General features: G+C 43.9%; 1 protein-coding gene across 7 annotated transcripts in view; it reads left to right on the top strand.

Annotated features, from left to right (window-relative positions):
- The window catches only part of MEGF11 (multiple EGF like domains 11), a 352,698-nt gene that overhangs the window by 89,961 nt on the left and 237,054 nt on the right, over nucleotides 1-25,683 (top strand). For all 7 annotated transcript variants that reach the window (XM_080982103.1, XM_080982104.1, XM_080982102.1 and 4 more), the window contains exons 4-6: nucleotides 1,833-1,934; nucleotides 3,680-3,780; nucleotides 25,551-25,643. In XM_080982103.1, coding sequence (XP_080838229.1) covers nucleotides 1,833-1,934; nucleotides 3,680-3,780; nucleotides 25,551-25,643 — 296 coding nt within the window. The remainder of the gene's footprint in view (nucleotides 1-1,832; nucleotides 1,935-3,679; nucleotides 3,781-25,550; nucleotides 25,644-25,683) is intronic.

A 25,683-nucleotide genomic window follows, 5' to 3' on the forward strand; every position in this document is an offset into this window, starting at 1 on the left:
AGGTATTTGACTGTCCACAGCTGGAGACTGGGTGCAGGGCTAGGTGGACCATTCTTGTTTAATCTAGAAAGATGTTGCTATCTTACACACAGGGACAAGCACACACACACTGCCCCCTGGCCCTGGCTTCTGATGAATTGCACCAAGCACTGATGCTATCTGCTTGGGACCTCAGTACCTGAAGGTGAACCTCCTTTCAACCTGCCTGTAATTCTAAGGCCAACTATCAATGTGTTCATCTATCAGAAACAAGGCAAGAGTCAGCCAGAGAAAAGGCTTTTCTACCTGTGTCCTCCCAGTTAAGGAATGCCTTCCCCAAGGAGACTTACTCGATCCCAACTTTGATCTCTTTTACACAACAGGCAAACTGTTTTTTTGTCCAGAAAAACATTGTTCTCTTGGTTCTTTTTTTAATTGCTGTTTTATTGCTGATTTGTTTTGCTGTGTTTTGAGTATTAACTGTGTGCTCATTCTTTTAGATTGTTTTGAACCACCCTGAAATTGATTTTGGTGAAGGGCAGTGGATAAATGTGTTAGCCCTGTAAAGTAATTAAGGAACTTTGGGAAACTCTATATAATGAATTTAAAAAGGTATTTTTTTTAAAAAAAAAAATATTTCCCCCAAACAACTGAGATTTTTCTCTTGGGGATGGTAACAACGGAGGTCCCCCCAAAACCAAAAGAGTTTATTACTATACGCCAGGGGTGGCCAACTCCCAAGAGACTGCGATCCACTTACAGAATTAAAAACTGGCAGTGATCTACCCCCATTTTGGGGGGGTTCAGGTCAAAGTTGTTGAGCCACTCACCAACAAATTGCTGAGGAAACAAGCAGCCTCACTCAGTAAACTCCGCTTCCATTCTGCAGATCGTGCAGTAATGGAGGACGGGGCAGGAATAGATTTTAGCAACGCTAAGGAAAGGGACCCAGCAATCGACCACAATCTACCAAAACCACCTTTCCCCCCTCCACCTCTTTCCCCCTTTTCTTCCTAATGTCTCAACAAATGAAACTGATCTGTAAAAAATGTTACTTGGGGGGAAAAGAGAGAGAGACATTGCACATACTTTTGTAAACCAAGAAAATCTTTAATAATAATACATTAATAACAACCACCACCACCACCACCACCTCACGGGTATCTACCAGTTGATCGCGATTGACCTGTTGGACATCCCTGCTATATGCCACTGCTGCAGCTAGAACCTTATTGGCACAAAGGTGGAGAACAAGTATAGTACCCACTAAGGAAGAAAGGCAGTGTAAAATGTCTGAACATGTTGAACTGGCTGGTCTGACGAAGATGTATAAGAGAAATGGAGATAAGGAATACAAGGCGGAATGGATAATGTTTATTGAATATTTCAAGAGCCAGTATAAACAAATACATAGCCTAGCAGGTCTCAAGTAAATCCAGCAGAGTTGAAAGAGATAGAGGTTTTTAATAGATAACAATTTGGATGATTAAAAAAATGTGGATTACGCAGAGCAGTAGAAAAGCAAAGGAAGCAGGAAAAGGGTGGAAGGAAAGTCATATATGGTATATGTATACATGCTGTATTTGGTACGAAGTTGTAAGTGGGACTGGGGGAGCAGGGTTAAGTATGCTCTCTGTTCCTGTTTTTGCAAATAAAAAAAGGATAAATATTCCAAACAAATACATTCTGGGTCTTTGGGAGACCTTGGAGGGCCAGAGTGATTTGCTGTGACTTGGAACCTTCACGTGTTGCGGAGAGCAGGAGCTTTAATATATGAGCGAGAGAGAGGGGCAGGGGGAGCTTTTACAGGCTAATGACCCACCTTTTCTCCCCCTTTCATTGTCTGCTTCCAGCTATGCCGTGACTGTTCAGGAATCGTACTCACATCCCTTTGATCAGATCTATTACACGAGATGCACGGATATCCTGAACTGGTTCAAGTGCACTCGACACAGGTAAGTGGCGATCGGAAGATATTTCAATCTCCCTCTACCGTTTCATCTTCTCCACATTGCCTTCTTTTTATCTAAGCCTCGGTGATGCTCTCAAGATGCTGAGGATAAATATAGACCTCTCTTTGCCAGAATCCTCCTGCAAAATTAAAGAGGTTGAAATGGAATTTTTTTCTTCCAAGAGAACTTGCTCTTATTTTCTTTTTCTTTTTTGTTGTTGAAAACATGACCAATCTGGTATTGTAAATCTGCAATTAATTTGGGTTTATTATTATTTTACCTTTTTTGGAACGAAACAAAAAGTTTTGATTTAAACTTAAGTCACCCAATTCAGAAGGAATGAAATGTAAATATCCTGGGGGGGGGGGGAAGTGCAGAGAAGAAGAACTCAAAAAAGCACCTCCCTCTGTGAGGAAAGGTTACATTTGAGGGTTTTTAGTTTAGAAAAAAAGGTGAGTAAGGAAGGGGTGTGGGGAGAGAAATGATAGAGTTGTTTAAAATGATGCATGGCGATTAAGAAAGTGGACAGGGAAGGTTTTCTCCTAGAACCAAGGGCCATCTAGTTACGCTCAGTGTTGTGAGATTTAGGGTAGACAAATGAAGCAATTCTTCACACACCACAAGGTCAACTTTGGGAGTTGCTACAATAAGATGTGGGATGCGGGTGGTGCTGTGGGTTAAACCACAGAGCCTAGGACTTGCCAATCAGAAGGTTGGCAGTTCAAATCCCGTGACGGGGTGAGCTTCCATTGCTCGGTCCCTGCACTTGCCCACCTAGCAGTTTGAAAGCACATCAGAGTGCAAGTAGATAAATAGGTACCGCTCCGGCAGGAAGGTAAATGGCGTTTCCGTGCACTGCTCTGGTTCGCCAGAAGCGGCTTAGTCCTGCTGGCCACATGACCCGGAAGCTGTACGCCGGCTCCCTCGGCCAATAAAGTGAGATGAGCGCCACAACCCCAGAGTCGGTCACGACTGGACCTAATGGTCAGGGGTCCCTTTATCTTACCTTTACAATAAGATGTGACGACATTTGCTGACTTGGATGTGATGATTTTCCCAGAGGCATCTGGTTGGTCACTGGGAGAACAGGATGCTAGACTAGATGAGCCAATGGCCTGATACACTGGGGCTCTTCCTGTGTTCTTAACTGAGACCTGAATCACACGTGTGCATACATAACTAATGAAGTATATGCATTGGATGACTGCAGCTGTGAATCATTGATTCCAGTGAAAAACTTGGTGCTTTGAGATGCTACAGCAAGAATGTCTATTCAAATGGAAGCCATCACTTGATAATTGCAGTCATCAAGCGATGAGCATACATTCACAGATTACCTGTGATATAAAACAGACTAGTTTTCTGCATTTTAGCAGCAATATATTTAATTTGAAGTTCAAATATGAGTTGCACTTCGGTTCACAGATGGTTCAGGAAGTGCAAAGCAGGCAGGTTCACATTAAAATGTGGACAGGAACCAAATTTCACTCCTGTTCCTTTTTAGAGACAGGCAATGGATTTTGACATTCTTATTTCCACAGAGAGAGACACACAGAGAAAATTGTTTTAGAGTATGAATTGAACTGTAGAGTTCGAAATATGTATTGATCACACACACTCAAAATATATATATCAAAAAACATTTGAAAGTAATTATTGAACACACCCTCCAGGCAGTAACACAGTGCAAATAGTATTCTGAGTGTGAGCATTGATTTCCAATGTGTTCTTTCTATCTCACAATTTAGAATAAGTTATAAGACAGCATATCGGAGGGGACTGAGGACTATGTATCGGCGACGATCGCAGTGCTGCCCAGGATATTACGAGAGTGGAGACTTCTGCATCCGTATGTACATGAGTTTTGCTGGGTTGGTAGGGATGTGGTGCTGGCACTGGACCATTTGATACAGTTGCTGCCCAACTTTCCAGATGTGTGAATTGAAATTTTAATTACAGCTTGCATTCCTGCGCAGGCAGTGAGTTTGTGCTGGTACCAGCAGGCCAGCAGTACTGGGCAGCAGGGAAGGGACACTGGCATTGTGCACCATTTCTTTTTTCTGCAGTGCAAGGTCTGGGGTAACCCACCTGGAGTAGTGGAAGGAAGCAGGAAACTGAGCTTGTCAGCTGAGGGTACTTTCAGGACTCTGGACAACTCCCTAGGATGTTGACCTGCCCAAACCCAACTGAGTCAGGATATCCAACTCACCTACTTATTTTATTTATTTCAGCAATATATATACTGCTTAATTACAAAAATCTTTAAGTTGTGTAGAAGTAAGGATTTAAAAAATCAGTTAAAACTATAAAAAATCAGAGTTCAGTCAAAATAGCTGCTGAAATAATATTTTTTTAAAAAAACTCAGTTCATGTTCAACAGGAAGAGAGGCCTTTCTGTTCAACTGGAAGGGAGTTCCATAAAAGTGAGCTCATAATCCTGAACACATGGTCCCTGGTGGATATGAATGAGTCATGCATCTGAACCATGGGAGACCACTGACAGTGACTCCCCCAAAGACCACAGTGATCAGGCAGGGATAGAAGGGAGTGATGTGGTCCTTAAGGTATCCTGGATCCAAGTTGTTGAGGGCCTTGTAAATTAATACAAGAGCCTTGAACCTGACTTGGTAGTGTATGGTCAGCCAGTGCAAGCTTTTAAGCACAGGAGTGATGTGCTAGTCTTTCTCCACCGGCAGTCTGACCGCAGGATTTTGCACCAGCTGAAGCCACTGGATCAGGCCCAAGGGTAGATTCACATATAGTGTGCTTAAAAGCTCTTGGCGTGACAACCAAGAATTGCAAGAGATCTTCAGAGAGTTGTGCCTGCAGTTCTAGACCTGGTGGTGCCTTTGAAGGCAGGCATCCCAGTAGATGACCCTGTCATTGGAGTGGTCTGGGATCTACGTGGGTCACCTCTGAAGCATGAATGGCGCATGTGTGCATTGGCCCTTGCAGATTGGGGAAAGAGATGGAAATGGGGAGTCTTTATTCCCCAGATGGGCTGGTGAGTTGTGAGTGGTTCCTTGAAGTTCCAGGTCTCCACTTTGATGCTATCTGTAGATACAATTTGTGTGGGTTCTTTGGTGATAAATCCTCTCTGACAACAAGCCACACAGTTCTAGCCAGGGCTGATGGGAATTTGAAGTCCAAAATATCTGGAGGGCACAGGAATGGGAAAGGCTGAGCTGCCTGGTTATTTCACTGTGTTACCTCGGAAGATACTGATTTCATTTTAATATTTTTGGGCCCTGCTTGAAATAACAAGTGTGAAATTTGCATCCCAGGGAATTGCAAGTATTACAGAGAGAGCCTCCTGTAAATAGCACATTAAAATGTAGTTTGAAAATTGCTTTTCATAGAATTAATAGTTGGTTATGCTGCCACAATTCCCAGGCCTGTTTTCCTGATAAGGAATGATGGATGTTTCATGCCGGAAACGGTTCACTTAAATGTAGCAAAGTCAGTCGGACAGCGGTTGCACGCTTGAGTTATGTGGCTAATTATATCGCTAACTACATGCACACAGTAATTTTAAATTCTCCGGGTTGCCAACTCCTGTGACTTTGTCTTGTTGCTTTTTTAAAGTCGCGTTCTTAAAGTGTCAGTATTATTTTTTACGGGAAAGATTCTAGCCCTCATGGTTTATGGATGCAAAGTCTCTAAAATCTCATTGTTCATACAGGTTGGAATTCTGAAAAGCCAACTGCTTCACTCCTCATCTCTGATGTGTAAACACAATGTTGATTCCTGCAATAAGATGAGATAAACAAAACCCTTTATTCTGGATGGAGCAAAGTCTATTCTCTGCCAGTGGATGTTCAGTTGCAAGTTCATACCCAGAAAGGTCCTTTTAATCTCTTCTGTCCCCACCCCACCAAGTACCAGTCATTTCCTGTATATCTGAAAGGAGATTTTGCTGCCAATGTTTCCTCTTATGGGTGGTGGTGACAGCTCTCTGGGCTCTCAGCTGAAGGCCTCCCCAGTTTTGAGGCCCTCTTTAATTTGGAGAAGACAGGGATTGAGCCCAGAGGCTTACCTAGGCTCCCTTGCACCCTTGTAAAAAAGTTGTATCAGCACCTCCAAAGCTGGGAAAGACCATGGACCAGAAACTAAAAAAGTTTGCTTTTCATCACCAGTGACTTCCTCTGATGCCATTGGAGTCAGATCTGCTTTCCTCCTCCTCCATTATCATCAATCTGTCTGTCTACCTCCCTCCCTCCCTCCCTCCGCACACTCTACATGGCAGCTTGGTTCCAAGAATTCAGTGTATACACAAAAACGCATATATCCAAACTGCCCCTGCATAAGCTTCCCTAGCCTTCTGAATCTGGTGCATTCAGCAGGCCTTGTCACCCTAGCAATACACAGACTTTAAAAGCCAGTCTTTCCCTGCCTGGAAAGAGCTTTTCAGCTTTCTTCCTTGCCTGCAGAATTTCAACCAACTGGCTTTTGACTGTCTATGGTTGAAATCACGCAAATTAAATGCACAGCTGAAGTCCAGCAGAGGCGTTCTATCATAAGGTGGCCATTCATAGGACTGGGCGTTCTCCCTTCACTTGACCTTGTAAAGCCACTTTTGTTGGCGCTAACTGGAGTTAATAGTGTGTGACGAGGGGAGACCAAATCTCATGGAGCATAAAATGATCAAAAGCGCTTACTTTTTAAAAAAAGTTTCCATTTTTTTGAAGTTTTAGATTAAAGACTAATTGGTTCTTCTTTCATTAATAGTAGCCTTGCTTTCTTGTAAAAGTTTTTTGGGTTTTTTTAAAGATGTCTTTCTAATTAAGTGCAACACATTTGGATGACTGAGGACCAAGCTGCTGTTTCTTTATAATAATAAAAAATATCTCTATTCATAGTTTTCTTTCTGGTAGCACAAAGTCAGGATTCCTTGCTGCGGTCTCCTAATCTTACCCCTTTTTTCATCTGTGCTCTACAAAAGGCAGGCTTCTGTGACTGTTCTTTATAGTGAAGGCTGTATATTCTGGCCCGGGTAGGGAAAAAGATTATTATTCAACGTTTATAAAGTGCCTAATATTTCCTAAGGGCTGTACATATAAGACAGTCCCTGTCGGCAGGCCCATTATCTAATAGACAGGATACGAAAGGAAAAACGAATGGGGAGGGGAAAGGAAAGCAAGCACTGGAGCAGCTAAGAGGAGCCTGCTGGACCAGGAGAATGGCCCACCTAGTTCAGCATCCTGTTCTCACAATGGCCAACCTGATGCCCCAGTGGGAAATCCATAAGCACAGCTAGCGTGCAATAGCATTCTTCCCACCTGTGTTTCCCAGCGACTGGCATTCAGGGGCATGCTATCTCTGACAGCTGACCTTCTCTGGTTGATGGAAGAGGCCAGGTTGTTGCCTTCCCTGCTTGCCCTGGTGTTCTTTCTGAGAGATAGAGAGTGGAACCTTGTCTCTCTGTCTGCAAACCTACATAATATTTCTTTAAAATACAGTTAATTCTAGATTTTGGAAGTAACTGAGTGGGTGGGGTGAGTGTTTTGCAAGTGATTGAAGCCCTACTGTTCAGACTTCTGGAAATTCTTGGATAACCCTCTGGCTTTTAGAATTTTGCCAGGCATTGCTCACATGTTTTAAATTCTATCTTCCTTCACAACATGGTGCTGGGATGGTGGGAAGGTCTAAGTTTTTATTTCACTTTAAGCACATTCTGTGTCTGGTTGCTCTTGGCTACTGCGTGTATTTTTTCCTGTATTGCTTTTGAGCTTTTCGTTCTTGTCGATTAGGTTCCATCCCCATTGGCAGACATAGACACACACACACACACACACACACACACACACACACACCCCTTCTTACCTGACTGGGCTGGAGGACATGCTGCCTGGTGTGAAGTCCTGAAAGATTTAAAAGCAACACTTTTGAGATCATAGCCGAATGCTACAACCTCTTTGCAACCACCCCACATTCCTTTGCTCCTGTTGGGCTTGGCTATATTTCAGCCGTGTCTGTGGCCGTGCTGGAGGTTCACTTCCTGGGACAGGGCTCTTCCATTATGGATGAGTGCTTCCCCCCCTCCCCATTACAGGGAGACCATCAATCTCATTTTACTACGACATGATGGATGGAAGTTGGTGGCTTGAGGTGAAAGGAGTTCAGTGAATGAAAGTGCTTTGGTAGCTTGGACACAAGAGATGTGAAACTAGGAACTAAAGAAGTTTGATATCCCCCCTTTTGTCTCTTGAATGGGAGATCTCAAGTAATCACCAAGCATGAAATCGCAGCTTTGTCACTCACACTATCGACCAAATAGTCGAAGCAGGTTGGGGGGTGGGGATGAATTATTTTGGCTGACTTTTCGCTCTTTAACAATTCCAGTTTGCATGTCAGAGAATATCCAGAATTAAGGATTCATGTTTTGGATGAATGCTTGAGTTGATCTTTGCTGCCATGCATTTGATAATTGGTCACCTAGGTATTTGGATGTCTGTGAAGACTGATGCTGTTTGGCAGGACAATCTGTCCTTTGGAGGAAGGCACTGACTAATTTGGTGAGCAGCTAGTCCTTATGATTTTACTGGGAAGACAAGGGCTGCAGGGGAATATTGCTTGCTGGCCATTGAGCCTCTGAGTTGGGTATGCAACAGAGGTGGGTATTAAGACAACCTCTCCCTCCAGGGGACCTTAGGGACCATAGTTCTGTGAGAGATGCTTATTGATTATCCCTCTAGAAAGTATTGATTATTGTGCTCCTTGGATACAGTAAGATAAAAGGGTCATGGATTCATCTCTGCTTATGGATGTCTGTAATAACCAATTAAATGTGACATAGTGGGCTGCATGGTAGGCTCTGCTAACACCTTTCTTGGCTTAGCAGTAGCTATTGGGGCTGAGTATGGGCAGAGGTGAATTTAGGGCAGCACAACCGGTTCCACCGTACTGGGCGCTGAACCTAAGGGGTGCAGGGCATCTCAACTATGACCTAGTGAATTGAGCAGAACAGAAGGCCAGAGACGTGTGTGTGTGAGTGTGTCAAATTTTGGGCTTGCACAGGGCGCCATTGAAATTTGAAAGACCAAAATCTGTCATGGCAGGAGTTGAATTAGGCTGTAGTGGGTAAGTGGGATGGAGACTTAAGCTTTCCACATTGCTTCCACCCCATGTGAGTGGTGCAGCAATAAAGCTGCCGGCACATTTGCAAACTAAGCAGGGTCCAGTATGGTTTCAAATGGGATGGGGGACAGTGCAGGAAGTAGGGCTAGAGCAGGCATCCCCAACCTGCAGCTCTCCAGATGTTTTGGCCTACAACTCCCATGAGCCCTAGCTAACAGGACCAGTGGTCAGGGATGATGGGAATTTTAGTCCAAAACATCTGGAGGGCCAAAGGTTGGGGATGTCTGGGCTAGAGGATCTTTGGGGTTCCTTCTGACTTTACAATTCCATGGTGGTATGATTTTAATGGCCTTTTGAAACTACTGTTGGTGGTGCTGGGGAGGCAGGCAACCACACTGCCCCTGCCTCTCTGTGCCCCTCCTCCACATTAATAGCAATTCAGAGACGGGCAGTGGAATTTTGATTGGGGAAATGATTAACAAAGCAACAGCTTAAAAATAATAATGATGTGTGTAGTGAGTTTTCAGAAACAGCATAAAAAGACTAAAGAAACAAAACCGCCACAACTGTGTGGAGCGCATTATGGCAGTTAGAATAAAATAAACAGCAGGCTCAGTACAGTTTTGCAGACAGCATAATAAAATAGTTTCCGTGAAGGGACATTTTGGAAGTAAGAGTTACATATCGATAATGCAGCCTCGCCGCATAGAGGCATGTGTCTTTGGGGAGACTATGCAGTGCAGTATTTTTATTTATAAAGCTTATTCTAGAGGCTTTTGAGACCTGACTGCTTTTAATGAGAGGGCTGGTGCTGTGCTGTATTTGTTGTAATTATCTGTATGTTTTAAAAGATCTGAGAGGGATCTTCAGTTGTTTAATTATTTTTCTTAATGATTACTTTCTTCTTCTTTTTCTTCTTTTTCTTCTTCTTCTTCTTCTTCTTCTTCTTCTTCTTCTTCTTCTTCTTCTTCTTCATGTTTTTAGCGCTTCCTGTTTTATATGCAAGTTGCCTTGAGTCCCTTGAGGGTAAAAGGCAGGATATAAATAAATATATAATAAAAATATAGAGAGACCATACAACATCAAAATGGTCTCATTTCATAACTTCTCTTTTCACACAAACTCCTATAGGAGGTCTCCTAACATCTTCCAGCACCCATAACAAACTACAGTCCCCAGGATTCTTTGGAGGAACTCATGACTGCTAAGGTGGTATCATAGTGCTTTAAAGGCTACAAGCCATAATGGCTATATTGTACTCTGTCTCCACAGCTGGAGGCAGCAATGCTTCTGAATACCAGTTGCTGGGAACCACAGAAGGACACAGTGCTCTTCGGTTCAGATCCTGCTCACAGGTTTCCCTTTGGGGCATCTCATTGACCGCTGTGAGAACAGGATGATGGAGTAGATGGGCCACTAGACTGATCCTGCAGGCTCTTCTTGAGCTTTAAATGTCTGGTGTGGATGGACTTTGTTGCTGGTGTAAAAGAATTAGGTGTCAGGATTCCTCACTGATCTCTTGCAAATCATCCAGAGATCATACTTGTAGAGCCTGATCTACCATCAGCCTATGACAGGTGGCAGAGCCTGTGCAGGTGAGCCTGGCAGAGTCTAGAGTAGGTTAGTTTTTCCACATCCTGATGCCACCATGGGCATCCTAGATGTCACTTAGTTCTTCAAATGCAGAATACTGGAACCCTTGCTATGATGATAATTTTATTACTTATACCCTGCCCTTCTGGCTGGGTTTCCCCAGCCTCCCTGGGCAGCTTCTGGCACATATAAAGACATAATAAAATGTCAAACATTAGAATCTTCCCGATATGGGGAAGTCTTCTAAATGTCTTCTAAATGTCAGCCTTCAGATGTCTTCTAAAAGTTGTGTAGTTCTTTATCTTCTGGACATCTGATGGCAGGGCGTTCCACAGGGCAGGTGCCACTACCAAGAAGGCCCTCTGTCTGGTTCCCTGTAACTTCACTTCTCGGAGTGAGGGAACCACCAGAAAGCCCTTGGAGCTGGACCTCAGTGTGGAGACGCTCCTTCAGGTATACTGGGCCGAGGCTGCTTTGCTCATGTAACCATATACATCCCTCTGAACAATGCTGGCTGCTCAGGAGGGACCCTGTTTTCTGGAAAGAATGAGCTAAGTGTTAGTTTCTGTTTCTCACTGTGCAGCTGCTGCGTGGAGTCACAGGATTCTGTTTACATTCCTGGGATTCCATACTATTGGAGTCTCACGGGAAAGGGAGACGGGATGTGACGTTAGTGGTTTCCTGTTTCCTTTGTTCCTTTGTTCAGTTGCTCTCTGCTTTCATAGAGAGAGGATGTCTTTTCTGTTCTGCGTAGTTTAGAAATAAAACTCTTTACAATGTGGCCAAACCTCTCGTCTCTTCCCTGTGCTGGGAACCCTGCTGGATAGAATGTGCTTGAGGCCTTATCAAAGGCTAAGGTCATTAAACACGTTGGAGGCGATTTCATAGGCTCGGCTTGGAAGAAGATGAGGCCCTATCGGCTTGGCCGAGTTCCGACACTATGTCTCTCCTCCTGTTCTCCAGCTCCCCATGATTATGCTTTCTCTAGTAACACAGCAAACTGCCTTATACTGGTCTATCTATCTCATCACTGTCCACACACTGACTGGCAGCTGCTCTCCAGAGCTTCAGACTGGGGTCTTTACCAGCCCTACGTGGAGATGTCAGGGATTGAACTTCCTACAAGCAGATTAGATGCTGTGCCACTAAGCAGCAGTCCTTCCCTGTGAAGTTATCCAGAGTTGTATTTGAAAACAAACCACACACCACAGGCCATTAATTTGCACACAAACATGATTTAGTGTATTCAGTTTGCAAAGGTAAGCCTTTTGGCAAAGCAAATGCATAAATTGCAGAAAAATCTCCCCCCACCCATTCCCCGCCTCCAATACACAACAATTGTCCTCTTTTTAAAGGCTTTTAAAATTATTTAGACTAGATTAGAGCTCAGGGTAGCTTTTTGATTTCTTCCTTGATGCTTAAAAAAACCCCACATCCTGGAGCTCTTTTGTCCTGTGTTGCCCTCTGAGCAGAGACACTAATTGAAGATCTCCTTCTTCTTTTTTTGTAAAGAAGAAAGAAAAAGGGAGGAAAGAGCCTCCAATTTACTAAATGGATCTCTTTTTGTTCTGAGGACCAAGCCTTTGTTAATCCTGTCCTTTTCAATCTTTGCACCCTATCAGGTTTATATAAAGCATCTGCAGAGAACTGGTAGCTGAGTTTGTGTTGGACAACAGGAGTGGCAATGATCTAGGCACCAAAGGAGGAGGGGGTGGCTTGTTAGGAAACACTTCTGCGAAATTAAAGGAGGTAGTGGACTAATAATATATATAAATTATATATATATATATATTTACTAGACTTATTAGTCATGTGTTAGACAAAGGTCTCCAAGCGACTTATGACATATTTTAAAACATCAGCGTAAGTAAGTAAAAAAAAAATGCACTTTTCCCCTAGCACATAGAATTCATTAAAAAGCACACACAAAGAGAGAAGCGGGGTGGGTGGGGAGACACCTTCATTATTCTGCTTTTGGCAAATAGTGAAGACACACCTTTTCTCTCTGACTTTTGACGCTTGAGATAATATTTTTAGGATCCATTTTATTTTTGTAGTTTTAAGTTGTTTTAAACTGTTTTTAATAATGCATAATATTGTGTTTTAATTGTTATAACCACCCTGGGACCTTAGGATGAGGGGATGGTAATAAAGTGTAATAATAATAATAATAATAATAATAATAATAATAATATGTTGGTAGGGATAGGCTCAGTCAGCAGAGCACGAGACTCGTAATCTTAGGGTCGTGGGTTCAAGCCCCACGTTTGGGCAACAAGAATCCTGCATTGCAAGGGGTTGGACTAGATGACCCCTGTGGTCCCTTCCAGCTCTACAATTCTATGATTCTGTTATTCTAAGTAATAAATTTAAAATGTAGAAAACCAAGGTGGTGCTTGGAATACGGCACAGGTGACTGTCTGGAACCCTGAACAGAGAGGAGTATTTTACATTGCAATGGTTTGCAGAGCCTGCTTCTTTTGTTGAATTTCCTAAGCACCCCCCCCCCAGCTGTCAACATTTCCCTTTTTTAAAAGGGAAATTCCCTTATTCTGAATAGGATTCCTCGCAAGAAAAGGGAAAAGTTGACAGCTATGCTCCTCCCCATGTGTTTCTGCTCTGGGACCCTGTCAAATACCTTCCATGGTCCTCTGCATTGCCAGTCAGCATTGCTGTGGTGCATTTACACCTCACTCTTCGCTACCTGAAGTAGACAAGGTGGTGTAAGTAATGCATTATTTGGGTTTTAAAAAATCCCACTGGGAGGCTCTCTCAATGAAGCCATATGGCCTAATTGTTAAACAGCTGGACTGTCGAAATAACCATTCCACAAGCCTCCCACCATCTGCACAAATTTAATTTTCTTTCTGTTTGGGGAATAGGCTGGTATAATACAGCAACAGGACGGTCAAGCGATCTTCTGATTTGGAAAGTGAAATAATGCTGAACCTTCCCTTCTCGCAACCACCCTGCCTGGATGCGAGAAATGCCAGCTCAGCGTTTTTTGAATTCTCTGTATCTTATTTTCACCTCACAATCCTGTTAGAAAACATTTGGGAAAGGGGCAAAAAAACAACAACCACACATCTTTGATCGTAAGGAGAACGTTAAAAACTTCCAGCATTTTAGCAATTTAAACACGTTTCACTGTGTAATGTCTTTTTTTAAACCTCCTGGAGAAGTGCCCATTAAAAGTTTGCATCAGTTGCCTTTGTGCAGAACGCATCTGGGTGTGTCAATCAACACTCGTGTCTTACCAGCGCTGCTATTTAAATTAACAGAAACAAGACATTTCATTATTTGGAAGCATTCCTCACGTGCAAAATAAAATAAAAATAAAAATTCCTGGACTGCTTAGGCAGATGCACAAAACGATTTCAAGGCTAAAGCAGACTGAAGACTCACAGATCTAAGAACATGGGGATGTGGGAGACTGCCGCACACCAAATCTGAAATTGGTCAGTATTGTGTGTGCTTGCTTTATTCAACTTGGTGTCCTTTGGGTGTTTTGAACTACAAATCCCATCAGGCTTAGTCAGTGGAATGGAACTGTCTACTCCAGTACAGCCATACTGTTTAAAACAATTCTTTATTGGTTAATTGTTTGCAATTCTAAATGATGTACATAAAAGTGGTCCACAGAAAATGGGACAATAAAAAACAACAACAATTAAACCAAACACTACCTTAAAATGCTTGCTGGAACAAGAAAACCTGAGCCATGTACCTGAAGTTCAGCAAAGTGTGTGCCTGTCTAGTCTCAGTTCACAGGCTTGGGACCACTGCACTGAATGCATGGCTTCTGGTAGTTAGGAGCAGTGCATCTGAGCCATGAGGGACTGCCAACAGAGACTCCCATTAATTGGGCATGTATAATCCCGTGATGGGGTGAGCTCTCGTTGCTCGGTCCCTGCTCCTGCCCACCTAGCAGTTCGAAAACACGTCAAAGTGCAAGTAGATAAATAGGTACTGCTCCGGCGGGAAGGGAAATGGTGTTTCTGTGCGCTGCTCTGGTTCGCCAGAAGCGGCTTAGTCCTGCTGGCCACATGACCCGGAAGCTGTACGCCGGCTCCCTCGGCCAATAAAGCGAGATGAGCGCCGCAACCCCAGAGTCAGCCACGACTAATGGTCAGGGGTCCCTTTACCTTTATGAGGGATCAAGCGGTTCTTAAGATATCCTGGACCCTCCTTCCTAGAAAGAACTCTTTGTAACTGAGAACAGATAGCTGGGGTTTGCTCTCCCCTCCCCCTTTCTTCCCAATCCCTTTTGCTTTTGTGTTGTGTCTTTCAAATTGTAATCCTAAGGGCAGGAGCTGTCTTTGTAAAGTGCTCTGGGAGCCTTTTGGGAGAGGGAGTGTTGACAGGCTGGTGTCTGCATTTTTAAAACCCTAAAGGCAGGGAATCTGTCCTTCCAAATGTTGCTAGACTACAGCTGTCGCCACCCTAGGTTGGCCTGATTTGAGTTGGAGTCCAGCTGAACGGGGGGGGGGGGGGGCAGCAGGGCTGCATTTAGGTTTGATGAGGCCCTAAGCTGCTGAAGGTAATGGGGCCTTTTATATGTCCAGCTGTCCTTTGTCAACAACAAATTGCCGCTGTTTTTGTTTTGGATATATGCTATATGGTAATCTATGGACCTAATAGGTATCTAAAGCCATTTGCACATGTTGCCATGCAACCAGTCCATGCAGAATGTAGGTACCCTATATATAAAAGGTAAAGGTAAAGGGACCCCTGACCATTAAGTCCAGTCGTGACTGACTCTGGGGTTGTGCTCTCATCTCGCTCTATAGGCCGAGGGAGCCGGCGTTTGTCTGCAGACAGCTTCCGGGTCATGTGGCCAGCATGACTAAGCCGCTTCTGGTGAACCAGAGCAGCGCACAGAAACGCTGTTTACCTTCCCACCAGGGCAGTACCTATTTATCTACTTGCACTTTGAGGTGCTTTCGAACAGCTAGGTTGGCAGGAGACCCTATATATAGAAATGAGCAATCCAGTGACATTTTAGGGAGCAGGCTAGCAGGCAGGGCCCATTACTTACATCATAGGATCCTACACAATGCAAAACACTGTTGCTGTATGTAGGTTTTATTTTTATTTTGATTTATGTTATATTTTGGAAATGTATATCCAGTTTTTTTCCCTTTAAAATTTTTGGGGGCCCACCAGAGAGTGGGTCCCTAAGCTATAGCTTGTTTAGCTTATACGTAAATCTGGCACTGGAAGGGGGGGTCTCAGGTTCCCCATCCCTGTTACATCAGAGTCAAGCTCCTGTAACTTTAAGGATGCTCCTGATGCTGCAGTTTGGTGCTAAAGGTGGAGAAAAAGGCTCTGTGTCTCTGCTCTGTATAGGATCTGCTTTCTTCCATTCTGTGAGCTCAGGGTCCGTTCCCGCCCCCCTTGTTTCCCCAAAAGATCCTGCAGGCTTCATTGCTAGTCTGCACGGGTGTGGGCAACCATGTTGACATCGCGGAGATCAATAAGGTCACATGAAGCAGAAATGACACTGTGAGAAATAAAACACACGCTTACAATTAAAGGTGGGGTTCTTTCCCCCGCCCAGCACCCCTTTCCCTCTGTCCATCTCTCTCAACCACAATAGATTTATTTCTGCTTTTTTTGTTCTGGAAAACTTCTTTGTCATCCTCTCTTAACAAAAAGAAAAAGAAAACACAGGAGCTGCCTAAATCAAGATGACCTTTAAAAAAAAAAGGCTCGATGTGCATGGTCAAATTTTGAGATACCATCTTTCTCACTTTGTCCTTTTGTATTCCCGACCAGCTGTGCCCCTCTTTAAACCTGTCCCCTTGTTCTCCACCCGCTTTCACCAGCCATACAATAGCCCTGAACTTCAGGGAGGCTAAAAAAGAACAAATCTCCCCCAAACATTCCCTCATTGATTCCAGAGGGGCAGCTGCTCAAAGCTGTTCCCCTCCCCTCCCCACCATCCAGTTTTTAACAGAAATGAAAATGAATCAATATCGCAACAAGAGGGCTGGAAGTGCCTTTGAAGAATCCCGATAAATAAAAGCCTACGACGGCAAAGCTGGCTCATTGGTCACAACCTAATTAAACTCCCAGATGTTAATTGAGTCTTTTGGAGCTTGTCTGGAGCTTCAGCAGTTGCAGAGAACTGAGTGGAGGATTGTTCTTGCGATTTAAACTTCCGGAGAGTAAATGGGGCCATTTCCCAGCTAAATAATCTGTTGTGGAACGAGATCTGGTCACAAGGCATGCATGTTGCAGGCTTTCCAAAGCTGGGGCCCTCCAGATGTTTGGGTATCTAGGGCTATGTCAACAAATTCTTCTGTATTTTTTCCAGCCATTTATTGATCAAAGGGGAGAGGATTTTTTGGTAAGACTCCCATGCATCCCATGTATGGTGCAGGGTTTTGTGGCACTTGCTTTACTTTTGAGGTGTGGCCTTTTTGCGAGTGGCCTTTTTCTTTATCCTGCAAAACATCTCACTGGCTGGTGCAAAGGTCTCAGGACCACATGTCTTCCTAGGACTGAAAGAGAAGACTCTTAAGTGGTCTGTGTTATAATCTCTCATTTGGTTAATAGCCCACTTTATTTTGGCAAGGCCCCACTTCATTCCACTTATCGCCTTTTTAAATCAAGCCAGCTCTGGGCTGCTAAACAGTCTCTGTGTTGTCCCAGTGATGCATTATGGCCAAGAGAAAACGCATTGGCACCTTCTTGGGAGCCAAAACTAAGGATGTGCATTTAAAAATAGCTCCTGTTAAAATTTGCTAGCAACAGCTGCCCACACCAGGTGAAGGGTTCCGTATGGCCCTCTCTGTACTTGATAAGAGCAATGCCTCTTTCGTCTCCCATCTGGAACATAACTCTGTGTGTTCTGAGAGCGTTGCTATGTGTTAAATATGCCTGATTTCTTTTGGATGTCTTCCATATTTTGAATCTATGATGCCTATGAGAAAGAAGGATGCAAAGAAGCTGAGGATCTCAGGGCTGGACAGTCTCTTCCTGTGATCTTATCCTAAGTACTAGGAACACAGGAGGCTGCTTGAACTGAGTCAGAACATTGGTTCATCTAGCTCGATATTGACTGGCATTAGCTCTCCAGGTTTTCCAACAGGAGTCTTTTCCCAGCCCTACCTGGAGATGCTCAGGGTTGACCCTTCTGCATGCCAAGTAGGTGCTCTGCCCCTGAGCTACGGCTCTTCTATTCAGGAGGGAGGTGCAGAATGGTGGGCACCAACATATTGTGTGAGATGAGAGACTCTATCATTTACCCAACAGCATGCTGATCTGTGCTGTGCTCAGCCAGAGGAGTGATACAGGCCATGCCCAGAGTGCTTATATTTCATTGTGGATAGACTGTGGGGAAGCACCAGAGCTCATAGGTAGCTGACCACCCTTGAGGTCCCTCCAATAGTCTACTTGATGTGGCTATGTGTAGGGCAGCTGTGCTGGCTGGGGCTGATTAGAATTGCAGTCAGAGTTATAGTGGTTCAGGGTTCTGAGGCTTTAGGGGGCGGACAAAGACTGGTTACTAATTTTGCAGCAGGGCCCCAGCAGAGTCACTCTCCCTAGCATCCCTAGTGCCTCCCAGTCAGCATGAAAGAGGAGCTTTTTAGCCACTGAGAAGTAGTCTTCTCACCCTTTGTTCTGAGTAGAACCAGTCCCAGTGAAAGGAGGTGTCACGGTCCAGTTTATGGGTGGTCAAAGTCCCGGCTGAGGACGTCAGGACCGGGGCAAGATGACAGGGTGGGAGCAGGAACAGAGTCTGGAAGTCAAGGATCCGAGGGTCAGAGAGCCAGGAGTCAAGAAGCCAAGGGTCCGAGGATCAGGAAGCAAGGAGTCAAGAAACCAAAGGCAGGAAGCTTGCTGCTGTGGCAAAGAGCCAAAGGGAAATGCTGACCTTGTATCCCTTCCCAGCTCTTGCCACCAGGTGCTGTGAGTTACCAATTGGCCTCACCTGTGCGGCCGCACCTTGCCTCTTCAGAACAAACTTAGGAAAGCCCCAGTCCTGCGAAGCCCTGCTGGTCACAGGGCCTGGCTCCGGCACACACTCCTGACAGGAGGTGAGTCAGTCATTAAGGGTTAGCTCCTAGGGTCAATCTGGAGAAGGCACATAGGAAGAACATTAAGGGTGAATTGTTCTGTATGCCCCAAAGCTAAGCATTTTGAAATAATGAAAATGAAAGGTGCTTCCATCTCAAGAGAAAGGTGTGCAAGTTTTTTTTACGTACAATGGAACTTCAAGCAAAAGGCAAATTAAGCCACTTCAAAGGGAAGGTACTGGAACACCCCAAATCATTTGCCTACATATGGGCCCAAATAAGAGTACTTCTAGCTGAAAGGCAGCACATGGAGATCTGCATTGACCATTGCAGTATATCCCTAATAATAGCATGATTGTGTAATCTTAGAAGGGGCCGTGGCTGTGAGTATTGTTCTGAATTTTCTACTACGCTACTAGCTGTAGTCTAAAGCATATAGAGGACACCAGGATGGGGTAGGGAGAGGGAAGAGTATGTCAATATTGCTTTCTCTCAGTTTCATCTTTTTGAATTTTATTTTTTTTTATTTTTTATTTTAATAAATTTTTATTGGGTTTTCAAAATTTTTAAAGACAAACACACAAAAATACAACAAAAACAAAACAAGACAAGCATATTCTCAGGACCTTACTTTCCTAACCTTGTTCCCTGGACTCCCCCCCACCCCCCTTCTTACATCCCTATTCCCATAATTAGCTCAGCAAGTTCTAGCTTCTCCTCCTTAACCTATAGATTAATATTTTTGATATAACTCTTCCTAGTTAACCCCATTTTTCTTATCCCCATCTCTTATAAACATTTAGATTCTTTCCTAAGGTCGACCCAAATTCCCTTCCACAGATTTCATTTTTATATTAGATATAGGCCCTATTCACCCAACCCAAAATTCATAAACATTTTTACAATTCTGCTTTCCCCTCCCCCCCTCCCCAGGTACTAGTCCCTTCTCAAATAAAAGTCAGCAGTAGTTTTTAGCCTGGATTCCTCACGTCCGAGGCTTTCAAATCTCTTTCAGTTCCTCTCCGCCGGTTTTGTTGGAAATCCTTTATGTTGGTCGTCAGGTCTCGAAGCAGTTCAATCTCCGTCACTCCAGTTTTTCTTCCCACCAGGATGCTTGATAACAACTGCTGCCAAAAATCAACCAGTCTTTCATGTTCAACAGGGGAGCCCCAATCATATTTCTTATTTCCTTTAAGTTCCTGTATTCCAAATACTTTAGGGGCCCCCTCTTTCATCTTTAACATCCTTTGCAGGTTTATAATCCATGTACTCCAAGAGTCTTTTTCCTTGCACTCCACCATTGTAGGCTTTTTGTTGATATTTCCCATCTGTACTTTCTCCTCCAATTCTTGAGATGTCACTTCTATTTCAGCTGCAGATTCCTTTCCTGTCAAGTCCTTAATGCATTCAGCAGAGTTACTTATTCCAGAGGTCAAGGTCATGAGTTGTTTATTCATAGTCAAGCTCTGCTCTTGCAATATTCCCACGAGAAAAAACATCCTGTCTATCTGTGCCTGTAATTTTCCATCTGCAGCCATTGTAATACCTTAAGAATCCCCCTAGGGGGATTCTAGTTGTTTTGTAAACTTTTTCCAACAGTCCAAATCTTTTTTGTTTCTTTCTTTCAAATTTCCAACAACTTTGTTTCAATTTATAGCACTTTTAGTCCAGAGAGATATTAGTTAACAAACTTTTAACTGAAACTGTCCCTTTGACAGCTCTTTTGACAGCTGTCAAACTCCTTATTCCTCTTCAACAGGCTCAAACGCGGGACTCCCCCTGGTCCAGGGGGGGGGGGGGTTTCATCAAAAATTTCCAAAGTTCCACTCTCACTCTCCAGTACAACACTTCTTTTGTCAAATCGTGGAAGTTAGTTTCTTTTATATTAAACAAAATAACCTCTCCACCTTAGTTCTCCGTTCCTTGCTTAGAATTGTCTGTAAGTAAGGGGGGTGCGGACTTCCTTTTAGCACACCCCCCGGTCGTCTCGAATTCACAGGAAAAGTTTCTTAAAGCCAAATTCCATCTACTCACGGGTTATTCTTTTTCAGTCCAATTTTCAAGGAAGGAAGTCAGCGCTCTCCAGTCCTGGCTCGCGGCTTCGCTCCACCGAGGTAGCGATCGACTCTCAGCGCCACACCACCCTCTGTACCCTCTCCGCAGCCTTTAAAAAGGCTCTTCGTGGGTCGGGGGGGCGCTTAAGGCGCCCACCGAGTCTTCCCGTCCGCAGGCTTCAGCGCCTGCGGTTTCTAAGGGTCCCCGCGTCGCCGGCGCGGCAAGACCCATCCTCAGCGGAGCCGATTCCCTCCGCAGCTCGGAGGGAATCCGCCATTTCCTGATCGCGCCAACCCGGAAGTCTCCATCTTTTTGAATTTTAAGTTCAGTTTGCGCCGTCTATGCAAATACTTGCAATTCTTTTTAAAGTCTGCAGTTAAACTTGTACTCATTTTCAGCCACATTTCATCCATAATAATTTGTGTGCATATTTCTTGCAATATATACACTACTTTGTCTACTATATGCACTTTTGCAAGCTGTTTCCACTGACAGAATTCATTTTTGCATGCTAATATACACTTCTTCTTTTTTGGTGCACTTTTCAACAAGGTGCACATTCATTGGTTGGAGAAATGTAAATTTCACAGAAATTGTGTGTTTTGGTTCAGGAAGGACAAATTTGGTATCAAAATGCAAACTTGGGCCAAATGCCTTACCCACCACTTCCTACACCAGCTCCATATGTGGATGACTCCTTTTAAAAATAATAATTTCCTGTTCTGTTCTCATGGCTTGGAAGGAGGAGAGTAAAGTTAGGTGAGTTGTTGCAAAGGATTCTGCCAAAATTCGGAGTTTATGGCCTCTTGACACATGCATACACACACAGGATATGGAATGAGGCCTTGCTTCCAAAAGGAAGTGAAATGACTGAAAAACTTTATAAATGATAATATTGTTGAACTGCAGGGGAAGAACAGAACAGAGGAAAAAGTTTAAGCACATGGATTCTTGAGTCACGTGCTGTGCTGATTCAGCAGGTATGCTAACTACATTATTCCATTGAAGACGTTCGTAATTCATCGCTAAGTGTACTAATGGCAGTTTAGGGCCGTGTGGCCAGTAAGTTGGCCATCTCTTGGCGGATATTAAACGCTGGGAATAATAAAGGGGAATGTTATTGTATTAACTTTATTGATTTAGCAGGATTGATTGAGCCTGTCTCCCTGCGGAAGAGGGAGGGGATTTGCTTTTTTGCTGGAATGGCATCATTTTTTCCCTTTCTTTGCTTCTTTAAGCCAGTGGCTTAGAACCCTGGCTGTGCTCACATCCAAAAGTTGCGCTATTTGCATATCTCATTTACTGTGTCATTAGCAAGGCGTTGTAGCTCTGCACATGAGGGAGTTGGCGTGTGTGGTTCCTTCACCCTTTGTGTCTGTATTCGATTCCCCACTCTGTCCTTTTATAATTTGGAACTGTGTGTCTTTTTGACAGCCCAGTCACAGACGCATAGAATTGTACCTTTGGAAGAGACCACAAGGGTCATGTAGCTGAACCCCCTGCAATGCAGGAGTCTTTTCCCCAACGTGTACTTTCACATTTAAAAGTTCTGCACCCGTGCTAAGTCTTATTACTATGATTATATTACGCAGCTGTATGTGTATGTACATAAGAGTTGTTTTAAACTGCTTTTAATATTGTGCCTTAATCCTGTAACCCAGGCATCCCCAAACTTGGCCCTCCAGCTGTTTTGGGACTACAAATTCCATCATCCCTAGCTAACAGGACTAGTGGTCAGGGATGGTGGGAACTGTAGTCCCAAAACAGCTGGAGGGCCAAGTTTGGCAGTGCCTGCTGTAACCCATCCTGGGACCTTTGGGTGAATGGTTGTGTAATAGATAAATAATAGTCATATTTGAAGCACTTTAAAGCTCTATATAAATGCTTAATAATGATGCCACCTCTGTGGCTGCCCCCCCCCCCTTAAGAAGTTGCCTTAAAGCAAGTCCATCTAGCTCACTGATTGGCAGCAGCTATCTGGGGTATTAGGCAGGGAGCCTCTCCATGCCCTACCTGGAGAACCTGGGGATTGAACCTGGAACCTTCTGCATACAAATCAGGTGCTCTTAGCTATGGATGTTTCTCATGAACACTAGAAGCTGCTTTCCACCAAATCGCATCAAGCACCCAGCATTGTCTGTATTGTCTAGCAGTGGCTCCCCAGAATTCCAGACACCCCTACCTCAAGTTGCTGGGGATCGGACCTGTGACCTTCTATATGCAGAGCGTTTAGCTACTCACGCAGGCCTGTAGAAAACCCTGTTCCTGAGCAGTTGCTTTAGTAATCTTTGGATTTGAAAATTGGCACCAGGGTTTGGAGGGTTGGAGATTAAGATGTGTTAAGAGTTGGATTTAGTCCGCCGGCATGTTTCACTGTGGCTTGAGCTGGAGCCAAACTGGCGACTGCAATTAAAAAAGGCAAGAAGCGATAAACATCGAGTGGATCTGTTTTCCCAGCTCCCATCTGTAGGCTCCCCCCCCCCCAGTTTCTTTTTAAATTCCATGCTGAGGAATGATTGCCGCATGACCTTGAATGCGGCCCAATATCTCATGCTAAACGCATTTGCAACCAAGTTGGCTGTTTTGGCAGCGCTTTGATGTAGGTCGTTTTATTACCAGGCTGAATCCAACTCCATACTGATCTTCTACTCATGCCAAGAATGCTAATAATAAACTAATCAATGAGGTGCTGGATTGTTCTTGTGAAATGGTCCGTCATGATGGGGCAGGGTGGGGGAGAGATGCAAAAGTGGTGGAACAGTCTGCTCACAAGAAGGACTGGCTGTTGCCCTGGGTGGTGAAAATGATGTTACCTTTGCTTGCAAGAGAGAGTTTTCTTTACCCCTGGGGTCTTTGGCTGTATGCAGAATAGGGTAGTGCCTAAGAGCACAGGCTCATCTTTATTTTAGCTTGACCTTTTGGTACAAGTAATTTTTATAGTTCCATTAAATGGCGAGATCGTTTGCAAAAGTACATTAGGAAGAGTGCCGTGGGGACCACTATCCTATTATGTGGAATGTTAATAGAATGAAAAATTAATTAAATGCTAAAGATTACAGCAGGACACATTCTTTTCTCTCTTTCTCTCTCTCCCACCCCGCCAAAAAATACTAATTCATGGGACAGATATAGAAACTTGCACTAACTGCAACTCAATTTTCAAGTGGGAGGGTAGATTTGATGTATTGAACCCAAAGCTGCCATTTTCAGTGTAGGCAGTTAATCAAAACTTCTTCTCTTCAGAGGTGCAAAGCATCTTTCAAACCCTCTAGCTCATTTGTCTTCCGAACTCTGCCTAGTAAGTCTTTCTATTTCCATTTTGCAGCGAGAATAATTGAGGCCACTCAAGATTATCGGGTAAAGTCAGGACTTTTCAGAATTCAGATTCCTCTTCATAATTGCTTGGGTCCAATTCTTGTCTACCACTGGCTTGTGCTGTAGGAAGGGATGGGACTCAATGGTAGAACATCTACTCTGCATGCAGAATGTCTGGGTTGGACTGATAGACTGGTTATAGAGCTGCTGCCAGTCAGTGCAGTCAATACTGAGCTACATAGACCAATGGCCTGAGTCTGTATAAGGCACCTTCCCATATTCTTAGGTTTCTTTTTTAATGCCCAGGTTTCTGTGCAAGAGATATTTTAAGGATTATTGAGATAAAGTCTGCAAAGCTCTTTAAATGCTAAGGAAAAGCACAATGTAAGACTTAGATTTTTAAGTGCTGAGTATAGTTGTGGCAACAGGGTGTCTGGCTGCTAATTACAGTCTGATGCTGCACTGTAAAATCCAGCCATTAAAACTGACTATTGGATAACGTGTGTGTGTGTGTGTGTGTGTGTGTGTGTGTACACTTTTTAGTATAGCTCTCCAATCAGGAGGAGGTGCGAATGACACTGTAACAAATGTCTTATTTTCTGATATCTTACAAATTTGGTTGAATACAATACAATACAATATTGATTTGCTGTTTTTGTTGCACCAAAGTAACAAAATATTGTTCACACATTTAGCAATTTTGTGAATTACTTTCTTTTTCAAAGATGTGGGCCCCTCAATTCAGACTGGGATCCTGGTAGCGATGGTGCGGGTGTTTGTGGCTTTAACCCTTTAATTCTCCCCCAGACTGTAATTCTGATTCATCCCAGTCTCCTTGCACCCACAATTGCACTAGGAGGGGAAAGCTTCCAGTGGCACAAATATACCCCTCCAATATAAATAGTAGGTTGGCACTTCCAGCCTGGATTGGTACGGCAGCAGAGGGGGGAGGGTTAATGCCCTCTAAATCTGCATCAGGATCCTCACAGAGATCAGATCTTCTGATTGTGTGAATGCCACATCGGTTGATTAACTCTGAGCTTAGATCTTGATCAAAGCAACATCTATCTTCCAGATCCTTCAGGGTTTGACCTCTCCCTGCTGTATCTGAATCTAGTGAATAGTCTAGTTCGGACATAACACCAAACTATCATTTTATATTGCTGGAACAAGCTGCAGGGAGCCTCAGACTTACGCATCCCTCCCCTTCTCTTCCAGTGCAGCTGTAAGGAGGGGCTAAGGCTCATTCTGGTAACACTAAACCATGCTTTAGCATTACATCCAAACAAACCATTATGCCTTAATAGCTCTTGAGCAGAGCCAGGCGAGATGGTGAAGTCCTCATTCAAGGCATGTTCAGTGCCCTATGGAGGCTCAGCCCAGATGATCTGGGTTCGTTGTTTTTGTGTGTGAAAAATATATTTCCATACGTTATAAAACCCTTAAGGATGCAGACAAGTAAAAAAAAATCTCTGCTGGTAATCTACACAAATCACACCCCTGCTCCCCTTACATTGCAACATAACAAATATATGATTTTCTTCCCTGTTTCCAGCTCTCTGCACAGAAGAATGTGTCCACGGAAGGTGTGTTTCTCCCGACACGTGTCACTGTGAACCTGGATGGGGGGGCCCAGATTGTTCCAGCGGTGAGTAGAAAAACAGCATTGATTCTCCATAGCCTTCCTA

The sequence above is a fragment of the Podarcis pityusensis genome, assembly GCF_964106645.2.
Source record: "Podarcis pityusensis genome assembly, chromosome: 14".
In the NCBI taxonomy this organism is placed as follows: Eukaryota; Metazoa; Chordata; class Lepidosauria; order Squamata; family Lacertidae; genus Podarcis; species Podarcis pityusensis.